Source organism: Vespula pensylvanica, chromosome 4, assembly GCF_014466175.1.
Source record: "Vespula pensylvanica isolate Volc-1 chromosome 4, ASM1446617v1, whole genome shotgun sequence".
Taxonomy (NCBI): Eukaryota; Metazoa; Arthropoda; class Insecta; order Hymenoptera; family Vespidae; genus Vespula; species Vespula pensylvanica.
This window is the reverse complement of record NC_057688.1, coordinates 4,563,255-4,582,753: the sequence shown is the minus strand read 5'-3', so window position 1 is coordinate 4,582,753 and position 19,499 is coordinate 4,563,255. Positions and strand designations below refer to the sequence as shown.

The 19,499-nt window shown below is 34.7% G+C and overlaps 1 protein-coding gene across 6 annotated transcripts in view; it reads right to left on the bottom strand.

Annotated features, from left to right (window-relative positions):
* LOC122628657 (unconventional myosin-XVIIIa) overlaps window positions 1-19,499 on the bottom strand; it is a 66,114-nt gene that overhangs the window by 4,248 nt on the left and 42,367 nt on the right. For 5 of the 6 annotated variants that reach the window (XM_043811139.1, XM_043811142.1, XM_043811141.1 and 2 more), the window contains 5 exons: window positions 4,693-4,821; window positions 4,031-4,174; window positions 3,699-3,788; window positions 514-873; window positions 264-418 (listed from right to left, as the gene is read on the bottom strand). In XM_043811139.1, the coding sequence (XP_043667074.1) occupies window positions 264-418; window positions 514-873; window positions 3,699-3,788; window positions 4,031-4,174; window positions 4,693-4,821 (878 nt within the window). Of the gene's footprint in view, window positions 1-263; window positions 419-513; window positions 874-1,084; window positions 2,255-3,698; window positions 3,789-4,030; window positions 4,175-4,692; window positions 4,822-19,499 lie in introns of those variants that run through there. The other variant, XM_043811144.1, reaches the window with a different exon arrangement.

The following is a 19,499-nucleotide window of genomic DNA, read 5'->3' as shown; positions in this document are numbered from 1 at the left end:
TTTATTTTTCTCGGCTTTCCGACTTCGTGGAAATTCTACAAAGTAGAATCGGGACAATTTACGAGCTGTTAAGTTCCGGTATTGTAACTGGCATCAGAGTGCTTTTACTATTATTATAATCGCTACAGCTATTGTACTAATCGCTATTGCCAAGCCGTGCACGATTCACTTTCGAGAATTTAAACAAACCAATAACCAATAGGTTAAAAGCATCGTTTTTAGATCGATCGGGAGCATGGAAATAACCGGAAGCCCTAACTCACTTGCGTTGTTTCTTCTCCAAAAGATTATTTCTAGCGGTTTGTTCTTCCAGCAGTAATCTTAGGTCATGCATTTCACCGTTTAACTTTTGAACTCGACGTTTCCATTGACCTACGACTTGACGTTGTTCTTCGACTTCTTCATAGGCATCGGCCAGCTGAGGATACAAGTAATAAGACTTGGTAAGACACGTACAATTATTATCTTGATTGAATGTTCATTTAGTTAGTCATGAAAAATGCGAAAACGTACCTTCTTCTCCAATTGCTTCTTCAGACCAACCAATTGTTCGAGATCGTCTTCGTGCTGTTGAGCCATCTTTCTCTTGGTAAATTCGAGTTCACGAATAGCATGTTCGTAGCGTTGCCTATAAACACCACCATCTTCGCCATCTTCCCCATCCGACGCGACGCCGTTCAAATCAGCTGCTCTCGCGTACAATAATTCCATTTCGAGTCTTTCAGTAGTCTGCTGGAGATTCTTATTAGCCTCGGTAACATCCTGGAGTTCTCGTTCCAATCTTAAACGTTCCGATGTTTCTGCATCGATCCTCTCGGCCGCTAACGTAGAGGTCGAGTGTTCCTCCGCGAAGTCAGCCGTCATTTCACTCAACTGCAATAAAAAGAAATATTACATTTGTCGCAATGTAAAGAAAGATGCACTCTTACGTGTTGCAGAGTATACGACAATCATCTTCGACCGATATTTATACGATCGGAAAAAATTACTTCGATATGATCGTAATTCCTAATTAAATCGGAGTCTACATTTCAAGAAATTTTCATTTTTAGCAATTAACTTGCTAAAGGCTGTTCGAAGGTACCTCATTCCCAGGACCATCCGACAGTGTCCTATCTTCCGAAGCCCTAGAAATACTTCGTCTCGAGGAAGGACTCTTAGTCCTACTGGAAGACCTACTGAAGTATTGATACCCTTTGATCATGATATTCGTAGCACTTTGACTTCTTCCCATGTACGCTCTCGAGTTGTTTCGTGGATTATTGGAGATGGATACACAATTCTCATCCAAGTCTTCCTTATGACCAAGACTTCGCCATTCGTCCATGATATGATCGGTTCGTTTAAGAAATTGCGATATTCTGTTGGAAAGATAGGAGGAAGCTGTGGCAGGTTCAAGATGAGAGGCCGTAGGTCTGAAGGATTGTCTGACTCGTTGTTTATCACAGCCCAAAACGAAGTTAAGACTAGCATCAAAGACAACAGGTGCTTGTTCTTTCGAGGCAACATCCTCGTTGGCCAAGGAAGCCACGCTGTTTTCACGTGGAAACGTTCGACGTGGTGGTACGGAAAGTGACGTCGAACAGTCCAAGCGAGAATAAGCTCTGGAGGAAGTTAACGAAGGTGATCTGGTGGTTGATCTAGCGCGATAAGATAGACTAGAAGAGAGACTATTAGAAGGCGACGGACTTCTCGTGATCGAATTCAAAGTACCACCACCGACATGTAATCTACTACTTGGTCTTTTCGTCTGATTGACGATCGGTGGTAAGGGTGGTCTCTTTGCTAAGTTGCCAAGACTTTTACTGGTACTCGGAGAATTTAGCAGGTCTTTCCTGTCCTCCGATGTACCATCGACGTTAGATTCGATCAGATTGTGACTGTTTGGTGTCATGCTTTCCGAGAATGTTGACGATGGTACCGACGGCATTTTGACACACTATTTCCTCTCCTTCCTTTTTCAAATTAGTTGATCGTTCAAAAAGGATCACAATGAAGTTTGCCGTGTACGTTCGATCTTTGTGTTTGCATGTTGCTCTACGTGAGAACTCTTCCTTTTCTTGCAGAGAGCTCGTTCGAACGGCACTCGATCGTTCGATTACGTGTCGAAGAGTCGCATCTCGTTCGGCGGATTGCGTAACGTCGAACAACTACAACGCCCGTATCGAGAAAGCGTCACGGTGCGACTGGCCTCTTCCTGGGTCAGCCGATCCGCAAAGAGAGAAAGAGAAAGAGGAGATACGCGTCCGGGGTGTCCATGTGAGGACGAGGCGAGGGAGGAGGAGAAGGAGGCGGTCACCTCCGAGTTATTCTAAGTGAAAGAGCGAGCGAGCGAGCGAGCGAACGAGCAAACGTGGAGGTAAGGAAGAAGAGGATGAAAACGTGCGACCAGCCGAATCTCTGGCTATTCGCCAACTTCTCTTCGGGGATTCGTGAGAAAAGAATCTGAACGTCGATCGTTCGAACTGACCCACGTACAACGTTGAGTCTTAAAAAAATACTCGGACAACAGGCAAATAAGTGGAAGTTACCAATTGGTTCTCAACTGATAAACATATTTCCAAGATAAGTTGAAGATCTATTATCGAAGAAAAGTTCTTTAAGATTCGATTAACATTCATAGGAGTCTACAAAGTTGGTCTGATTTATCGAATAAAAGCATTAACTGTGATACTGCTCTAGTTACATATTCATTATAAAAATTCAAATTACCACGTGTCCTAACGTTGGTTCCATATTAATAGGCCTAACTGTACGATTTTTCATGGATCGTTTCGTTTTATCCCAGATATCCTGAATAAACGGACTTTGCTCTATTGGTTTCTCTCGACATACATCTGCTCGACTACAACCAACTAGTGTAGCAAATGCGCAACGTTATACAAACTTGATATCCTCGAGTGTAGGCGTTTAACGATGCGGAACATGTGCTTCCGTTTATATAAAAATTTGCTTCACTTTTGAAGCAACAAAAGCATTTATTCCGATTTTAATTTCGTCACAAGAGTCTTCTGTTAAAATTCCCTACGTTCTGTGATCGAACAACGAATAGACTTTGAATTAGGTGCGACTATGTGATTCAAGAATCGTCATTGGGTTCTCCTATCTAAAATTCTCTACGTTTTGTAATCGAACAACGAATAGACTTTGAATTAGGCGTGACTATGTGATCCAAGTATCCTCATTGGATTCTCTCTTACCTAATCGATGTATACTATATTAGACGCACAATCAAGATGGACGTCAGTTTCCAAAATTGTGTGCTAAACACATACGATGACTCACTGTACGATATTATAATTTCGACGTGTAGGTTTATGTGGGTCATAACCGAGTCGTACCGATTCGTTCATGTACCTCGTTTGCTTGGACTTTTAATCCAATCTGTGAAGCTGGTATATAGTAGCACGCATCGGAGCGTACAATTAACCTAATTATACGATTCGCGTGTAATGAACGACTGAACGGCAGACAGTTTTCACTAACCTAAACCTAAACCTGTTGTATGAAAAGAACTCGTTACTACTTCGACACGTCGCTAACATCTTCATTAGCAAATGGTTGATATTAACCAAGGAGTTGAGAAAGTGAAAATCTGGATTAATATCTTGTAGTAACAATTATGGTCTTAGAGTATATTCTTTGAAGAGAATAAGACAAATAATTTATCAAGATCAGGCTCAGGAAATCTTACTCACCTTTGCCTCGAGTTTATCATTATCGTGTTTTAGATGATTCCGTTCTTGTTCGAGCCTCTCGACTTTCGCTCGAAGTACCTCAAGTTCTTCCTGTTGGTAAGAGGATAAAAAATATAAGAAATCTATGAGAATAATATTTTTTACCGTGGTAAACGTGTAAATGAAACGAAATGAAATCGAACGATTATTAGAGTAATCGGAAATACAATACAAGTATATATCCATCTATGTATATACATGTGTATATATGTTTGCGAAGGAGACATTGCTAAATGCAGATGTTGGAGGGATAAGCCTACTCGTACACATATATGATTAGCATTTTTTCTCACCGTTCTCGCCTTTAACTGATCCTCGGTCCGATGAACATTTAAGAGAGGCGCGACTTTCACGTACAATCTCCACCATGGCCATTCTCGCACCGACATCAGCTTCCTTACGTTCCTTTGAATACATCTCACCGCGAGGTCTTGCAGCTGCGAGAAGATAAACAACGTTTTATTACATATTATGTAAATGAAAAATTATTGAATGTTGCAAACGTATACGATTCTCGATCAGTTATGGGTCAAGATCAACAACGTCCGGTACTATACGTCAATGTATTAAATTATAGATATTAGAAAAAAAAAACGAGTAAAAATGAATATATAAGAAAAAAAGGTAGGTGATAATTGAAATACCTCAGAGAATAATTAGCTTGCTTAAGCAATTAGATATCTACGTAATTTATATATATATATATATATATATATATATATATATATAAATGAATAATGTAAGTTTTGTTAATTAATTTTAGATCAGAATCACCGATTATTGATCGAATATTATTTTTTTCATAAAAACGTTTGTAGCTTCTTGTTAATACGATATCCAATTATACTGTTTTTCCTTTATTAGAAAAAAAATTTAATAGGATTTTGTTGATGGAAATGTAGTCGAAAAGTTATGACAAAATTTTATATCGAACTCGTTGAAGATTATTGATTACCTTCAATGTATTAAGTTTTCGACGAGCAAGGTATCCTCTGCATCGAGCTTGAAGCAAGATAATATGTCCAGTGAGCTTCTCGTCTCTTTGAGCTTCTAATCTTTCTAATGTCCCCGATCTGAAGAATATCTGTGTGAAAAGTAAAACAAGATTAAGAGAACTTCATATGATTTAGAAACTAATAAATCACTGTAAACTGTTGAATAATAAAAAAAAAAAAAGTTCAAAGAGACTTTACGACAATTCGGCAAATTGATAAAAATTAGAAGATGAGATTAAATTGTTGGAAATTATATAATTGTAATTTTACGACGAGTACGACGCATCAGCATCAAATAGACATCTACGTAATTCTATATTAACAGATACAAGATATTAAAATATAATTTATTTTAAAGTTTCAACAACGTATTAAGCAAGCAAAACAAATCGAAAGACATCTGGCATTTCGTCAAAAGAGATATTTCGTGGTACAAAATAACTTGTTATATTTACAGGAGAAATAGCAAGTATATTATTCATTTAACGAAAATGATTCGACGATATATGATGTATGTAAGTTGTAATATGATATTTCCTCATAAAATTATCAAGAAAAAAAAAAAATCTTTAGTTTCATGATGCAACGATCATCCTAAGTGTTTTCGTCAGTCCTGATAATCTAGTTTAAACATTTAAGATCGATTTAAACGTTGAACGCTAATTCGAATCTTTCGAGTTAATTATCGAGTGTTATCTGGCACAGTTGGTTTCACGATGGCAAACCGACAATTCGATAATATCGAATGTTAAACAATCCTGGACAGACCTGTCTACCAACGTTGGAACCAGTCGAATGTGCAGATCTGGGAGTTTTCCAAGAATCTCTGGATACTTCGTATCCACTGATAGATTTGGACACGTCCTCTCTGCAACTATCGATGCTACTAGCTTCGCTGGACGCCGAAGGATTATTTTTGGTAACCATAACGATCTCCTTTTTTTCAGAACGAACGAATCTGCGTACGACATGGGAAGAAGAATCAAACACCCCGATAGTACGATCTTCTTCGTTACGTGGGATATCTTCAAAGAACGATCCTCGTTCTTTCTCAAAGCTACCACGGAGTTGTTCACTCTGACCACCATCTTTCCACTCAACTTCATTTTCGTTGCTAATATGTCCACTATCTTCTGAACAATTACCATCCGACACGTAACCGTTGTTGTACTCACTGTTAGTATTCTTCGATTCTCTATTATTTTTTTTCAAGTTCGACTCGATCGAGGAATAACCCGGTACTACGTTGTTCTTCGATTTGATCCATGGATCACGGCTGTTCTCGTTGGTCGTTGACGAAGATTCAGCGTTCTTACAATTAAAGAAGTTAACCAAATGTTCGATCTCTTTCGTTCTCTTTCCCAAGAGCTTCTTCTTGTTATCCGATGTATCGTTCGAGATCACGATTTTTTTGATTTCTTGTTTTTCTTCTTTGATATCTCTTGACTGTCGTTCCCAGTTACACCTGAGTTCCTTTATATTTCCAGTGCTTTCCTTTTCGATCGTCGTTTCTTCCATTTTCTTTTTATCGCTATCGGTTAACTTCATTTCGTTACTTACCAGGATTTCTCGATTCTTCGATGACTTTTCGCTGTTTTCGAGGGCACCGTCAACTCGATCGACGGAATCGATTATTCCTTTTATCTCTCCTTCGTCAGTTCTGTTCATGGTCGTTGGTCCGTTATCGTTATCATCATCATCCAATTCAGCCATCAAACGAGCTGCTCGTTCCTCGAGATTTGTTCCAATTCGAGACGAGGACTCTTCCTTATCTAAAACTCTTTCACCAATTGCCTCTCGACAATTCTCATAAATACGTTCGTCGATGGAACGATCGAGATCTGGCTCGATGACGTTCACGACGTTCGTTTTTGCAAACCGAAAAAGTGTCGACTCACCACTGCGATCTACCTGCGATAGATCGGCGAGAGATCGACCCAAGCTAGATGTTCTACCAGCCAATAGTGGTATTTTACTTGGTCTTGAGCACAACATCGTACTTATTGGCATATTCCTTTTGGACTGATTATTGCTATAAACCTCCATCTTCGAAGTTGATTGGACGTTCCACATGCTGATCGATCTATTCATGCTCTGTCTCTTTTTCGTCGCTTCATCTTTTTTATTTCTCTCGTTAGAGATCTGAACGATCAAGGAACTCGTCTCTTTCGGAACGTTCAACAAACTGATCGAACGATCGAGATTTTTCCTCAGGGCTTCCGGCTTCTTCGGTAATTTTGCAGGTGCATAAGTTAGTCCCTTTTTCAGGAGACTTCTGTCCTCCAGTATGGTACAAGACGAGGATGAGACGGTTGATTTGATTGGTGATTTTTTTTTATCATTTTTCTGCGAGCACGTTAATTTTATCGGACTTTCCGAAATCGCTCGTCGATTCTTGCTCAAAATCTGTCCTTTAGTTTTCGATAGATCGACGTTCGGTGATGAAGCAACTCGAACTGAAGTTGTTTGTTCACCTTTGCTAGGTGTCCTTGAAGTCGAACGGTTAACTCGAGACGTTGTCTTATTGTTGTTATTTATCGTAGTCGATTCGTTCAACCGAGACGGATGTTTCGATCGTGAATTTGCTTCCTTGTTGTTGCTCGGTGACATCTTAGAAATGTTCGGATTACTCTTGGCTTTGAGCAAACGCGAGCTCCCGCTACTCATCCATTTTGTAGCGTTGTCTAACATTTTTAAGGATGCAAAGTTAAGGAGATAAAAAAAAAGAAAGAAAAAAAAAAAAAGAAAAAAAAAAGAAAGAAAGAAAAAAATAAAACTCTCGTCAGGATCCTCTTGTCTTCTATCCAACTTTTTGCTTATATACTTTTGTTTTTTTTTTCTTTTCTTTTTTTTTTTTTTTTCGTTGTCACTGATAAACCGGTCTTATTCTTGACTCGTCGAATTCCATTGCTCACTTTTTCTCCTCCGAATTTATCTTTTCCAACATGGTCCAGTTATCACATCGGATTATTCCTTATCTCCTTCTATTTCTTTATATTTATCCTTGTTTTTAAAACTTTCGTCTTTTTGAAAGAATCGATCGAGAGAAAGAGAGATTCTTCCACGAACGAGCCGAGACTAACTTAAGTGCCGTAAAAGCTGCATAAAGGTGAGCTCGATGAGAAACGGAGACGTAACGGAAGGAGATATGCGATACAGAGAGAAAGGGAAATAAGAGGGGGAGCAAGTGAGAAAGAAAGAGAGAGAGAGAGAGAGAGAGAGAGAGAGAGAGAGAGAGAGAGAGAGAGAGAACGATTATCTTCAAGCCGGTTGCAGGGATCTTCGCGCTCGGCAAGATGCGGCCAGGCATCGTTTCAATACCCGCTTATCATTTTCATTGAAAGGATAGTCTGTGTGTCTTTGCATGTGGATAAAAGAGCTACCGATTCAGAATGAATTTCTATGTTAACAAAAGAAAAAGAAAAAAAAATGGAACAACGACGACAACAACGACAAAGAAAAAAGAAGAAGAATACAATCGCAATCGAAAGATGAAGCTTTTGGTATTTAAAATTTTACATATTTGTTACGATATTTACGATCATTATCGTTTTCATCGAAATTGTTCATGTTTTTGAAAATGTCCATCGTGATAAGCGTGATCGTTAATGAAAAATGATTATATTCCTCCTAATCAATATTACACGGTTCTAATTGTATTTATCAAAAACATTTATCATGATCCATCGTAATTATGAATAATTACGATCACTTTCTTCGCTCGATCTGTTAAAATCGATGGTATTTGTAAAGGATCTTTTTATGTAGAAGAAGAAGTAGAAGAAGTATTACGATAGAAGACGTGTCTGATAAAGTATCGATTTATCTAAATCACTATAGTTCGTAGGAACTACGACTCGTAGAGTTTCGTGTTTACGATAGGGATGTAATTATCCGGCACGAAGAACCTCTTATGCTGCGTAGAATGCTATGAAGCAACACTACGGCTTTATTTTAAAAGAAGACTTTCTTCGTTGCCAGCACGTAGAAGCTATGTTATCGTCGTGCGTTGAAAGGGACCATCGTTATTCTTCAAGTTGCATTCAGTAAAGCTACGTCTAACCTACCATCAATGCATTATAATCGTCATTAACGAGACTTTTCGCGACAACGCCTTTGCCTTCCCTATAATAATTCTATTCTCCTACTTGCTATTTGATTTATGTGTATTCCGTAATCTAATTAAATTGATTATCTCTTGAAATTAAAATAAATTACATTTTTCAAGGTTTCTCAAAGAAATTCATAACTTTTATGAATTCCATGAATTTTCTATACGAACAAATTAAACAAATGATATCTCGATCATAATTGACTTTTCTCTTCCCCGATCGATATTCTCAAAGTTAATCAAAGAAATTTAGAAATTTTATGAATCCCTTGAAAGTTCATTCTAACGAATAAAAAAACATATATCAATCGCTATTGACACTTTTCTTTGTTAATTGATATTTGTCTAATTTATTAGTAATTGATTTTTATAGATCCTATAAAAATGTGCATGTCGAAAGGATTCATATCTCGATCGATATTTTTAAATTAAAATTTCATACGAAGCTGATAGATTTCTCCTAATAGAGATTCGATAAGATATGAATATATATATATATATATATATATATATATATATTTATTTATCATTTTCCATTTACTCTCGTTGTATCTGCAGACTATGGAGACGTTACTAGTGGTCCGGCAGGTACTTTACCCAGAGCTCGATGATGTTTACCGTTATCGAAGCAAACAGGTACCGGTGGCCACAGACTTTCTTTCTGTCTCTTTCTCTTTCTCTCTCTCTCTCTCTCTCTCTCTCTTTCTCTTCTCCTCTTCCCTTTCTCTCCCGCCCCTTCCTTTCTCTTGCAGGTTAATTAAGAAATCGACGACTCTCCATCTCTATCTCTATCTTTCTTTACCCCCTTCCTCTTTCTCTATTCTTATTCAAATAGCACGCTCACGTAGGACACACGATACATAATTAACGATTTGTCCCTTCGAACTTCCCCTTCGTGGAATATCGAGCGAGTTAGAATTGCGGTTTATTCATACGGTAAAGTAATCGAAAGTACCGGTTGTTGTTTCTAACTCGCATGCCAACTCGCACGATCGTGCCAAAGTTTAGATTCAAACGTTTGCTTTCTTACGATTGAAAAGATGCTCGAATAAAATCATTACATTAGTATTAATATTAATATCCTTACTCGTCAATGATCAGTACATCGATTGGTCGAAATTATTTTAATATTGACAAATACTACGTATCTATCGAAAATTCGATCTCGCCTTTGAATTTTTAATCAAGAAGATCGTCGGACAAGTGAATCAATGAAACGGGTGAATAAATGAATGCATCGATTAATTAAGAAATTAACTAAAGAAGCATTCGTTCTAACGCACGCTAATTTATTTATCTAGATAATATCGTTCTCTCTCTCTCTCTCTTTTTATCGCGATTGCAATTGATCACAATATATATATATATATATATATATATATATATATATATATATATAAATACAGAAATAAAATAAAATAATATAATACAAAGAAAAATGTGATAAAACACTCGTGGCACTAGAAATAAATTCTTAAATCGAAGTCACAACGTTCTCGATCGTTTTTAAGTGGAAGAAGAATGGCGCGAAAGAAGCTCGATCGAGAGCAGAACGATCGCGAGGCCGATCGCGAGCATGACCAACGGAGGACTGACTGACTCGAATAGTGGGGCCTCATCCTCTTTTTCCTCCTCTTTCTCCTCCTCTTTCTACTCTTCTTCTTCTTCTTCTTCTTCTTCTTCTTCTTCTTCGTCGTCGTCGTCGTCGTCGTCGTTATCGCTCTTCTCGTAGAAAGGCTCGCATGAGTACAAGTCAGGTGTACATTTCTCAAGAGAGATAGAAAGAGAGGGAGGGAGAGAGATAGAATATCTCTTTTGTTTATTTGTAACATGTGCATATCAGTGTCTTTTCTCATCTACACAGATCTAGGATCGATGTTTACGAAGGTAGACGACGACATGGAGACGAACAGAAACCATAAAATTATTTTTTCTTTTTTGTTATTTTACATATATATATATATATATCGTATTATTTATACACGAAGGGGTTAATTAATTTGTTATTCAAGTTGTATTCAAGGCAAAATGATTCGGACGAATCATTTTATATGAAATATTATTCAGGTAAGATTAACGAGTGAAAGTAGTATTAATTAATTTGTAATTGTTTTTTTTTTTTTTTTTTTTTAAGAAAGGAAGATAAGAAAGGAGATATTAATAAAATATAAAGCACGTGCGGTATATACCAGTAATAATAATTTATCAAAAAATATTAATAATTATTAATTATATCAAATGAAAATATCTGATTGTATCTACATATAACTTGCATATTTGTAAGTAGAGATGATCCTAATATCCTATAACAAACTACTATATAATTCAATTCTAATCGAGGACAAAAGCTGGCTCTAACTTTTTACAATCTCTTTTTTTTTTCGGAAATGCATCGATGCACCTACTAGATGTAATCTTATAAAAACTACATATCTAGGGAGCACGTTCTAACGTAATACAAATTCTAGCAACAAATAAAAACCAAGAGAAAAGAGAAGATAAAAAAGAATATAAAAAGAAGAAAAGAAATTCTCAAAGATAAAAAAAGAAGAAGAAGAAGAAGAAGAAGAAGTTACTTGGCGATCAATTCGAATCGAACGTCAAAGAAACGTGGAAAAACTCGATGATCTCTCTTGAATTCGTCGAATTACGAGGAAACGTAAAACGGATAAGAAGAGAGGAGAAGGAGGTCGACAGTACGTTCGCCTCTCAACGAAGCTGGCTAAGAGATTCTATAGTAGAGAGAGGAAAGATCTCGTGTCGTTGTTGCATCGAATACGATCGATAGATCTCTCCAGGCTGACAGACGTCACCAAGAAATTCGACAAACGTTGGCTCGACGTCGCCGCCATCTTCCACCTTCTCCTCCTCCACTTATTCTTCTTCTTGTCGTCGCAAGTTGCCCCTTTCGAAAGCGACCCGTCAACGTCGTCGAGAATGCCTCGGCTGGCCTACTCCGACGGAACGGAGAAAGGAGACGAAACGAAACGAAGAGATGAAAGGAGAGGAGAGGAGAAGAGAAGAGAAGAGAAAAGAAAAGATGGAGAGGGGAAGTGAAGAGGTAGAGAGGTTACTGGAAGAGGACAGAAAGACTTCTACCTTGTTGGACGATTCGCAGTCAATGTTATTGAATCATGAATTTTGTTCTCAGTACTTTCGATTTTACGTTTAAATTCGAACGAATTTATTTTCTAATTGAGATTAAATTTCTCATTAAATTTTTTATGAAGATCTTTTTCCTGTAACGAATAACATTATTATGTTTTTTTATTATGTATCTATTGATATCTTTATTTTTTATATGAGATTCATCATTATTATTATTATTATTATTATTATTATTATTATTATTATTATTAGTGTAATTATTATTAAGAATAACAATCAATAAATAATTCGATTAGATACTAGATAATTAAACTTACTCCAGGATAATTTGATTTCTTCATTGTATTAAGGACGACGATGGCATTTATATGAAACATAATATTAATAAGAAGAAAACAGTGTTCTTAAAAAAGAAAAAAAAAAAAAGAAAAAAAAAAACAATGACGAGGTTGAAGTTTCTTGTTAAGACGAAGGGAGAGATCAAAAAGAATGTTTGAAGTTGTAAGCTCTCTGGTTCTTCGTGAGATCCCAAGAAAAGATGAGTAAGAGAAAGAAACGAACAGGAGAAGAAGAAGAAGAAGAAGAAGAAGAAGAAGAAACAGAAGAAGAAACAGAAGAAGAAGAAGAAGAAGAAGAAACAGAAGAAGAAGAAGAAGAAGAAGAAGTAGAAGAAAATGGAGGAGAAGGAGAAAGGTAGCAGTAGCAGCGTCTAGCTGACGGCAATTAACCGCAGGGTGGAAATAAGGAATCCGAGCCCTAAGCCGATTACTTGGTAAGGTAACAGCAACCAGCTCGAAAGCCGGCGCTCGCCAGCTAGTTCGCTCACCGACGTTTCCGCTTCCCCTCTTTTTCAAAGTGGCGAAGAAAAACACGACGTGTGAGAAACTCGTCTCTCTCGACCGTCATACGTGCCCTCCTCATTACCGCACGTAAGTACCTTTCCTCGATTCTTCAAGCCTCTCTTTCTCTCCTTTTCTCGACGTGTTAACCATTAATTGGATTACATCGAAAGCACTAGTTCAATTTTCTTTTTTTTCTTTTTCTTTTCTTTCTTTTTTTTTTTTTTTTTTTTTTGCTTAGATATTTTTTATCAGATATATGTAGGTATACAAGATTTAATGATTTACGACGAAGATTATCAAATTTTGTTTGATTATAATTAATTCGATTCTTTTGAATTTCTATGATCTTGATTTGTTAAGATTCTTCATTCTCTTGAATATCTAAAGGAATCATTCAGAATCGACTTTCAATTAATTTTATTTCAATCATTTTCAATTTCAATTTCAGTTAATTAAATTTGCAATTTTCGTATCTATCAATGCTATTTTCGAACTGATTCAATTTTTTATTTAAGAACTGAATCAATTAAAATTTAAATCAGTCGAATTCGATATTCACCATTTATCGAAAATTTACGTGTCGCGTATTTTAGAGACGAATTTCTTTATAATTTTTTTTTTTTTTCTAATTCTATTTTGTTCATAAGGAAATAAAATATAACATAGATTATGAAAGAAATCGTATGAAATTTTTATCGATATACAAGAAAAAACAATGGAGGGGTAGAAGGGAGCATGTCACTGTACGCTTCACGATCTCGATCTTATACGCTCATCGTGCGAACCTGACCTACCACGTCGCTCGCTCGGATAAGCAATGGCGTTTCTTGATCTGTATCTAGTTTACGACTTACACAGACGAATGGTGACTAGTCGTTACCGTTTTCCAAGTAAACGTCAAACCACGGAATTTACTTGATCCTTTTAATTTCTATATCGAGTGATCTTTACCTCATCAACTTTTTACTATTTCCTAATGAGAATTAAATTATTCTATTTGTCATTATCATCATCATCACTATCATCATTATTATTATTTTTATTTTTATTATTATTATTATTTTTATTATTATTATTATTATTATTATTATTATTATTATTATCAATTCGTTATTTTATCATTATATATTATTCGTATTCTTAAATGGGATAAGCTAATTATTTTTTTTTTGTTTTCTTTTTATTTTTTTTTTTTTACCACGTTTGTGGTTTGTCGATAATGAGACGGGTTCTTTACCAACTTACATGTTCTTTCACTGTTATAATACATTCTTTGCTATTACTGCTGTTTTGAGTATGACTACTTTTTCTATGTTTGCGTAAATGTACATAAGTAAGCCTAAGGTTTTGAGATAATTAGGAAAACTTTTTGTTGTAATTCCCTGTGACGGAAATAATGATTGGCACTATTGTTACTGTTTTTTCTTTGGAGAATTTTTTTTTTTATTTTTATTTCTATTGCTTAACGGTGCATACTCTGTGACTTTTTGTTCTTCTTTTCTTTTTCTTTTTTTTTCGTATGACGTTTTTAAATGACGTTTTCTAAGATGCAAAAGTCGTCTCGGTCCTTAAAGACATTTTTGAAAAGGAATTTAATAAACAGAAACTTTGTAGAAACATCGTAAATAAATTGTGACGTTATAATATAGATTGATCTATCTATTGATCTGTCTGAGAGAAAATTTCAGATGAAATTGACGGAAATGCTAGATCAAAAGAAATTATGTAATAGTCATAATAATTCCAACAATAGTATCATCAACCGGGTGATACTACAATAATTTAAAAATATTAAAACCCACCAAAAAAAAAATATATATATATATATATATAAATTTACAAAAGTATGTGATAATCAAAAAATGACTTTTATTTTGCCGCAAAAATTCCTTTTTTAAAATGCCGTTTTTGATCGACCTTGCATAGTATCGTTTCTCTTTCGTGTCATAATTCGTAGTACATATTAGTTTCGTTCGATCGTACAATCTTCATTTATAATTCCAAGCACATACGTATATACGTGTTTGAAGTGGCATGCGCGAGTACGACCAGCGGTCTCACTTCCGTTGCGGAAAGGTTACCCCGGATACCTCGAGAATCGAATTCTTCGAAGTACGCATCGAGTATAAGCTACTTTCTTTAATATCCTCATAAATTTATCGAATGGATATAATACTGAATTACTGGGATAATTTATGCCCCACGTCGTATAATTTTTAATAAATTAATCGATAGTTTCCTCTTTCTCGTTTTTAATTGATTACATATAATTCGAATTATTTTATTTATTTTAATTATATAAATTTTAGTTGAATTTTATTACATTAATTTGTGGTAATAACTTCCGGAAAGTTTACGATAAAAGATCAAAATAAATGATACGAAATACAGACATTATTATATCTTAGAGAGACAACCATCGAAGAAACGTTCGACTAACCGAGGTTATCGAGTGCAAGTCGTTGGTCTATATGCAGAGGGACACATAAAAGAGCTATACTAACGTCGCGTCATTAAGCGATAACTGAGCATAAGCACAAATAAACTTTGTCTATATTCGTTATGGTCTGACGTAATCATTACTCATATACATGAAATATATCTCGTTTTGATGCTCATTCCTTCTATTTCTATTTCCTGCGTTTCTACGTATAACTGTATTTTGTTATACACACACACACACACACACATATATATTATAAATATATTTTCTTTAGAATTTATATTACCTTCTTTTAATTATTTAATGATATCTATTTATTCTTTTTAAATCGATAGAAATACAAAAGCAATATCAATAAATTCGTACGATTATTTTAATCATAATAAAAAAAAAAAAAAAAACAAAAAAAAGTATATCAACTGAGAGCTACTCGTAAAATCAAATAAATTCAGAGTAATAACGTGCGAATTGTTTCTTAAGTATCGATTAACAGAATAAACGGATTGCGATAAAAATATTATAGTTAATTTAATAGAAATGTATTCTTTTTTTTGATCGTTCAAATTAAAATCCTCGTTAAAATGTTAAAAAAACATGAAAATGATCGGGATAAAGATAAAAGTACGTCGATCGAGGAGAGATTTATGGTCCGAGAAAACGACTTTGGCACGAGGAAGGCGTTTAGCCTCAGTGTCAAGGAAGAGGAAGAAAAGAAAGCAAGTGCGGATGCCCACAGAAGAGACACGGTAGTTTGTACTGTTACTACCTAACAACATGGCGGCCATATAGCAAGAAAAAGCTCTTTCTTCCAGCCGTACCAGTTCTTTCATACAGACATTCACATAACTTACGAGTTGTCGCAAGCACCTTAAAGAGAAATAAAAAGATCCTATCAATTAGACATGGCGAACATAATGACGGTGGTGTGAGATCAAATCTTACGAATTCTCGTACTCGTTATATCTTCGTTATAATTCCAGTCCAACAAACGAGTTTACTTTCGAACATTCGATTTCAATTACGTATCGATGATTCAAAAAATTCGAATTTGAAATGATCGTTCGTAGTTATAAAAAAAGAAAAAAAAAAAAATGTCCATCGGGCGTAACAACATAGTGGAATTATTGCAACGTGAGAAATTTAAATGAAAAGTTATCTCTTATGATTAAGAAAAGAGAGTGAATTTACATTTAAAATAAATCAATACATAAACGTTTCTTTTTTTTTTTTTCTTTTTTTTTTTCATTTTATAAGAAATATGCGTGAGCAAACGATACGGTCGTCGCGAAGAAATGCGAACAAAGAAAAGTGCACTTTCGTGAATCGTAGGGCCAAGTATGGAAGGAAGATTACCTGTTCTGACGAACAGAAAGTTAGATTAAGTGCAGAGGCACGAATGTGGGCCATGAGAAAGTCTTACGTGCATGTCCTTTTTTTCTTTTTTTCCAAAGTTATTCGCATCTACTTTTCTCCATTTTGATAACCGAAAAATCTCGAGTCTCTTCACGAAACTGTAACTTTTAGAGCGACTAATGGTGCTCGCCTTTCATCGTAAAAACCGATATTTCCTAGTACTATGCTATACTCTTTCATAAGGACGACTACATTGTTCCTTTCAACGAGACGTGGCTTTTGCCTGAGAACAAAAGTGTCGGAAGAATTATTCGAATTGTTCGATCGAAAGAATGGACTCCATTTATTTCGTGCAATATCCCTGACTCATTACTTTTATCAACATACAAATTTTTATTCAAATACTACCGTGTTTCGATATGAAAAAATAAAATTTATTTCAAAGTAATAAAATTGTTTCTAAAATTATCTCGACTTTTGAATTTGTTTCGATATTTCTAATGGACTAAGAAGAAAAGAGAATAAATATTTTTTACGAGATCTATCAAACTTTAAAAAAAAAATAATAATAATAATAATAATAATATTTCATGATTAAATCGTATCTTTCAAACAATGTTATTAAAGATAAGAAAATAATTTAAAGATAAAATAATTTTAAAAAATTAAATCAATCAATTGAAGTAAATTATCCATTTATGTGCATCTGTTATATATTTCATAAAAAAAAAAAAAAAAAATTGAAAAAAAATAAAAGAAAAGATTAGTATGAGAAAAAAGATTTCATTTGATTCATTATATTCAAAAAGAAAATGAAGTCTGGACGATTTCGTGGACGTTCGAAAGCTGTTGAACCGCTCGAAAAGCAAACGATTTCGCTCTTTCGCCCTTTGGCCGATAACGGAATCATTATCGAATTGATTCAAAGAGAAAGTTGGCCTTTTCCGTGCGAGTAACCCTCTCGAACAAGATTCAAGTTCTTTACCAATGTACACAAATACGCGAGCGCGTGAGTACGCTTATTATCTAAGTAAGTACGTCGATCCGATTGGTTATTTCTTACAATCTAATCTTCCCTACCGTTCGGGCCAACAAGTTTTACTTTCATTTCAAATAAGTACGCGAGTATGTATCCTATCATCCGTCTCAATTTCATTCGCCACGCTCTCCGGATCATCCAATTTCGTAGACAAGATCGTGTATGTTTCTCCTTTGAGAACGATTAGAATAATCGAAAGAGAGCGAACGTCTCTTTTAAACTTTCCCTATCGCATTTCAGTCGACTGTCGAAGTGTTCGAACTACGCTTTCGAAATTTGTTACATTTCACTTTCGAGAAATATACTGTAGAAATTATTGAGTCGAGTCGTTTTGGGGGGATAAAAAGAAAAAAAAATAATAATAAAGAAAACGAAAAAAAAAAAAAAGATATTATTATCTCGTTTTGAAAGATCGTGGATTAACATACATTAAAATTAATTGTTCTTTTGCAATTGGATATCAAGGTAATATAATTTTTTTTTATCAACTTAATAGATGTCATTAAAAGTATTTTTTTACGTTCTTTATAATTTATTGAATATATTGAAAAAAAAAAAGAAAAGAGAAAAAGAGAAGAAAAGAAAAGTGAAAAATTGAGAAAGTTTGAGAAGAGTAGTAATGCTCTCATTGGAATCGAATATTTTTACTCTAAATTTAGCGTCGATCGAATTTTACGAACGATAAAAGGTAAAATAAAAGAGTGAAGGAAAAAAGAGGAAGAAGTTAGCATGAAAGTCGTCCCAGTTTAGAACTCGAAAGTCCGTACGATGGCCACCTATGGAATCGAACGAACGATTGAAGATCAATCGCGTGTACGCATTAAAGTAGTCCAAGTGCATTTCGGTTTGTAGATACATACGATCATATTCATTTGACGTAGTCATTTTCTTATCTCTCAATCGTTTAATTTTCTTTTTGTCAGTAGATATTATAGCTCCACATGCGATAAAAACGATAATAACTATTATTAATAAAAAGTATTCGTTATCGATCTGCGAAAGAAAGATCGAGTATTATCTGAGAAAGTTTTGAGTTTATCTGGGAGAAAAGAAGATGAAAAAATTAATAGAAAGATTGAAGAGCTAATTAACAAAAGTATTAATAATTTTAATAATAATAATGTGATTAATAAAAGATATTCGTTATCGAGAAAAAAGATACAGAAATGAATGTAAAATTTAAGTAGATTTAATATAACGAAGAAAAACAGATGATAAGACGAACGCTAAAAAAAATTAATAGTCTAATTAACGGAAATTAAAACAAACAAAAAAAGAATGAGAAAAAATATAATTATGTGAGAATAAAGATACGATGTATTGGACGGTAATAGATAAACTATAAAAATAAAAATAAAATAAAAGGAAAAGAAAGAAAAAAAAAAAAAGAAAAATAAAAGGAGAAAAAAAAGGAACAGTGCTGCAAATGCAAATGCAAAGGGAAACACGAGTGTACGCGCCGAACCGTAGAAAAAAGTCAACGAACCAAGATCGTAGCGAAACACTGCGTGATAATATACATAATAATCCGTAGAATTTGTTCCCCTTCGTGTATCTTAAAACGGTTTTATTCCTTTACATAACTGTGAACACGTAAATCCTTAAGGGCACTGCGTTTTTACACCTTAACAAGATTCAATTTGAACTTGAGCGTCAAATTCATCGAAATAAAAAAAATTCGACTTATTAGATACGTGAAAATTAATCAATTGATTATTATCGATCGTATATGATCCATTACAACGTTCCCATAATCTACTATATAATCTGTTTTTATTTGTAACAGATATCATTTATTGATATATCGTTATAAAGTATTACGCATATATTATTTTATCGCAATAAGAAATAAATTATTGTACATTAACATA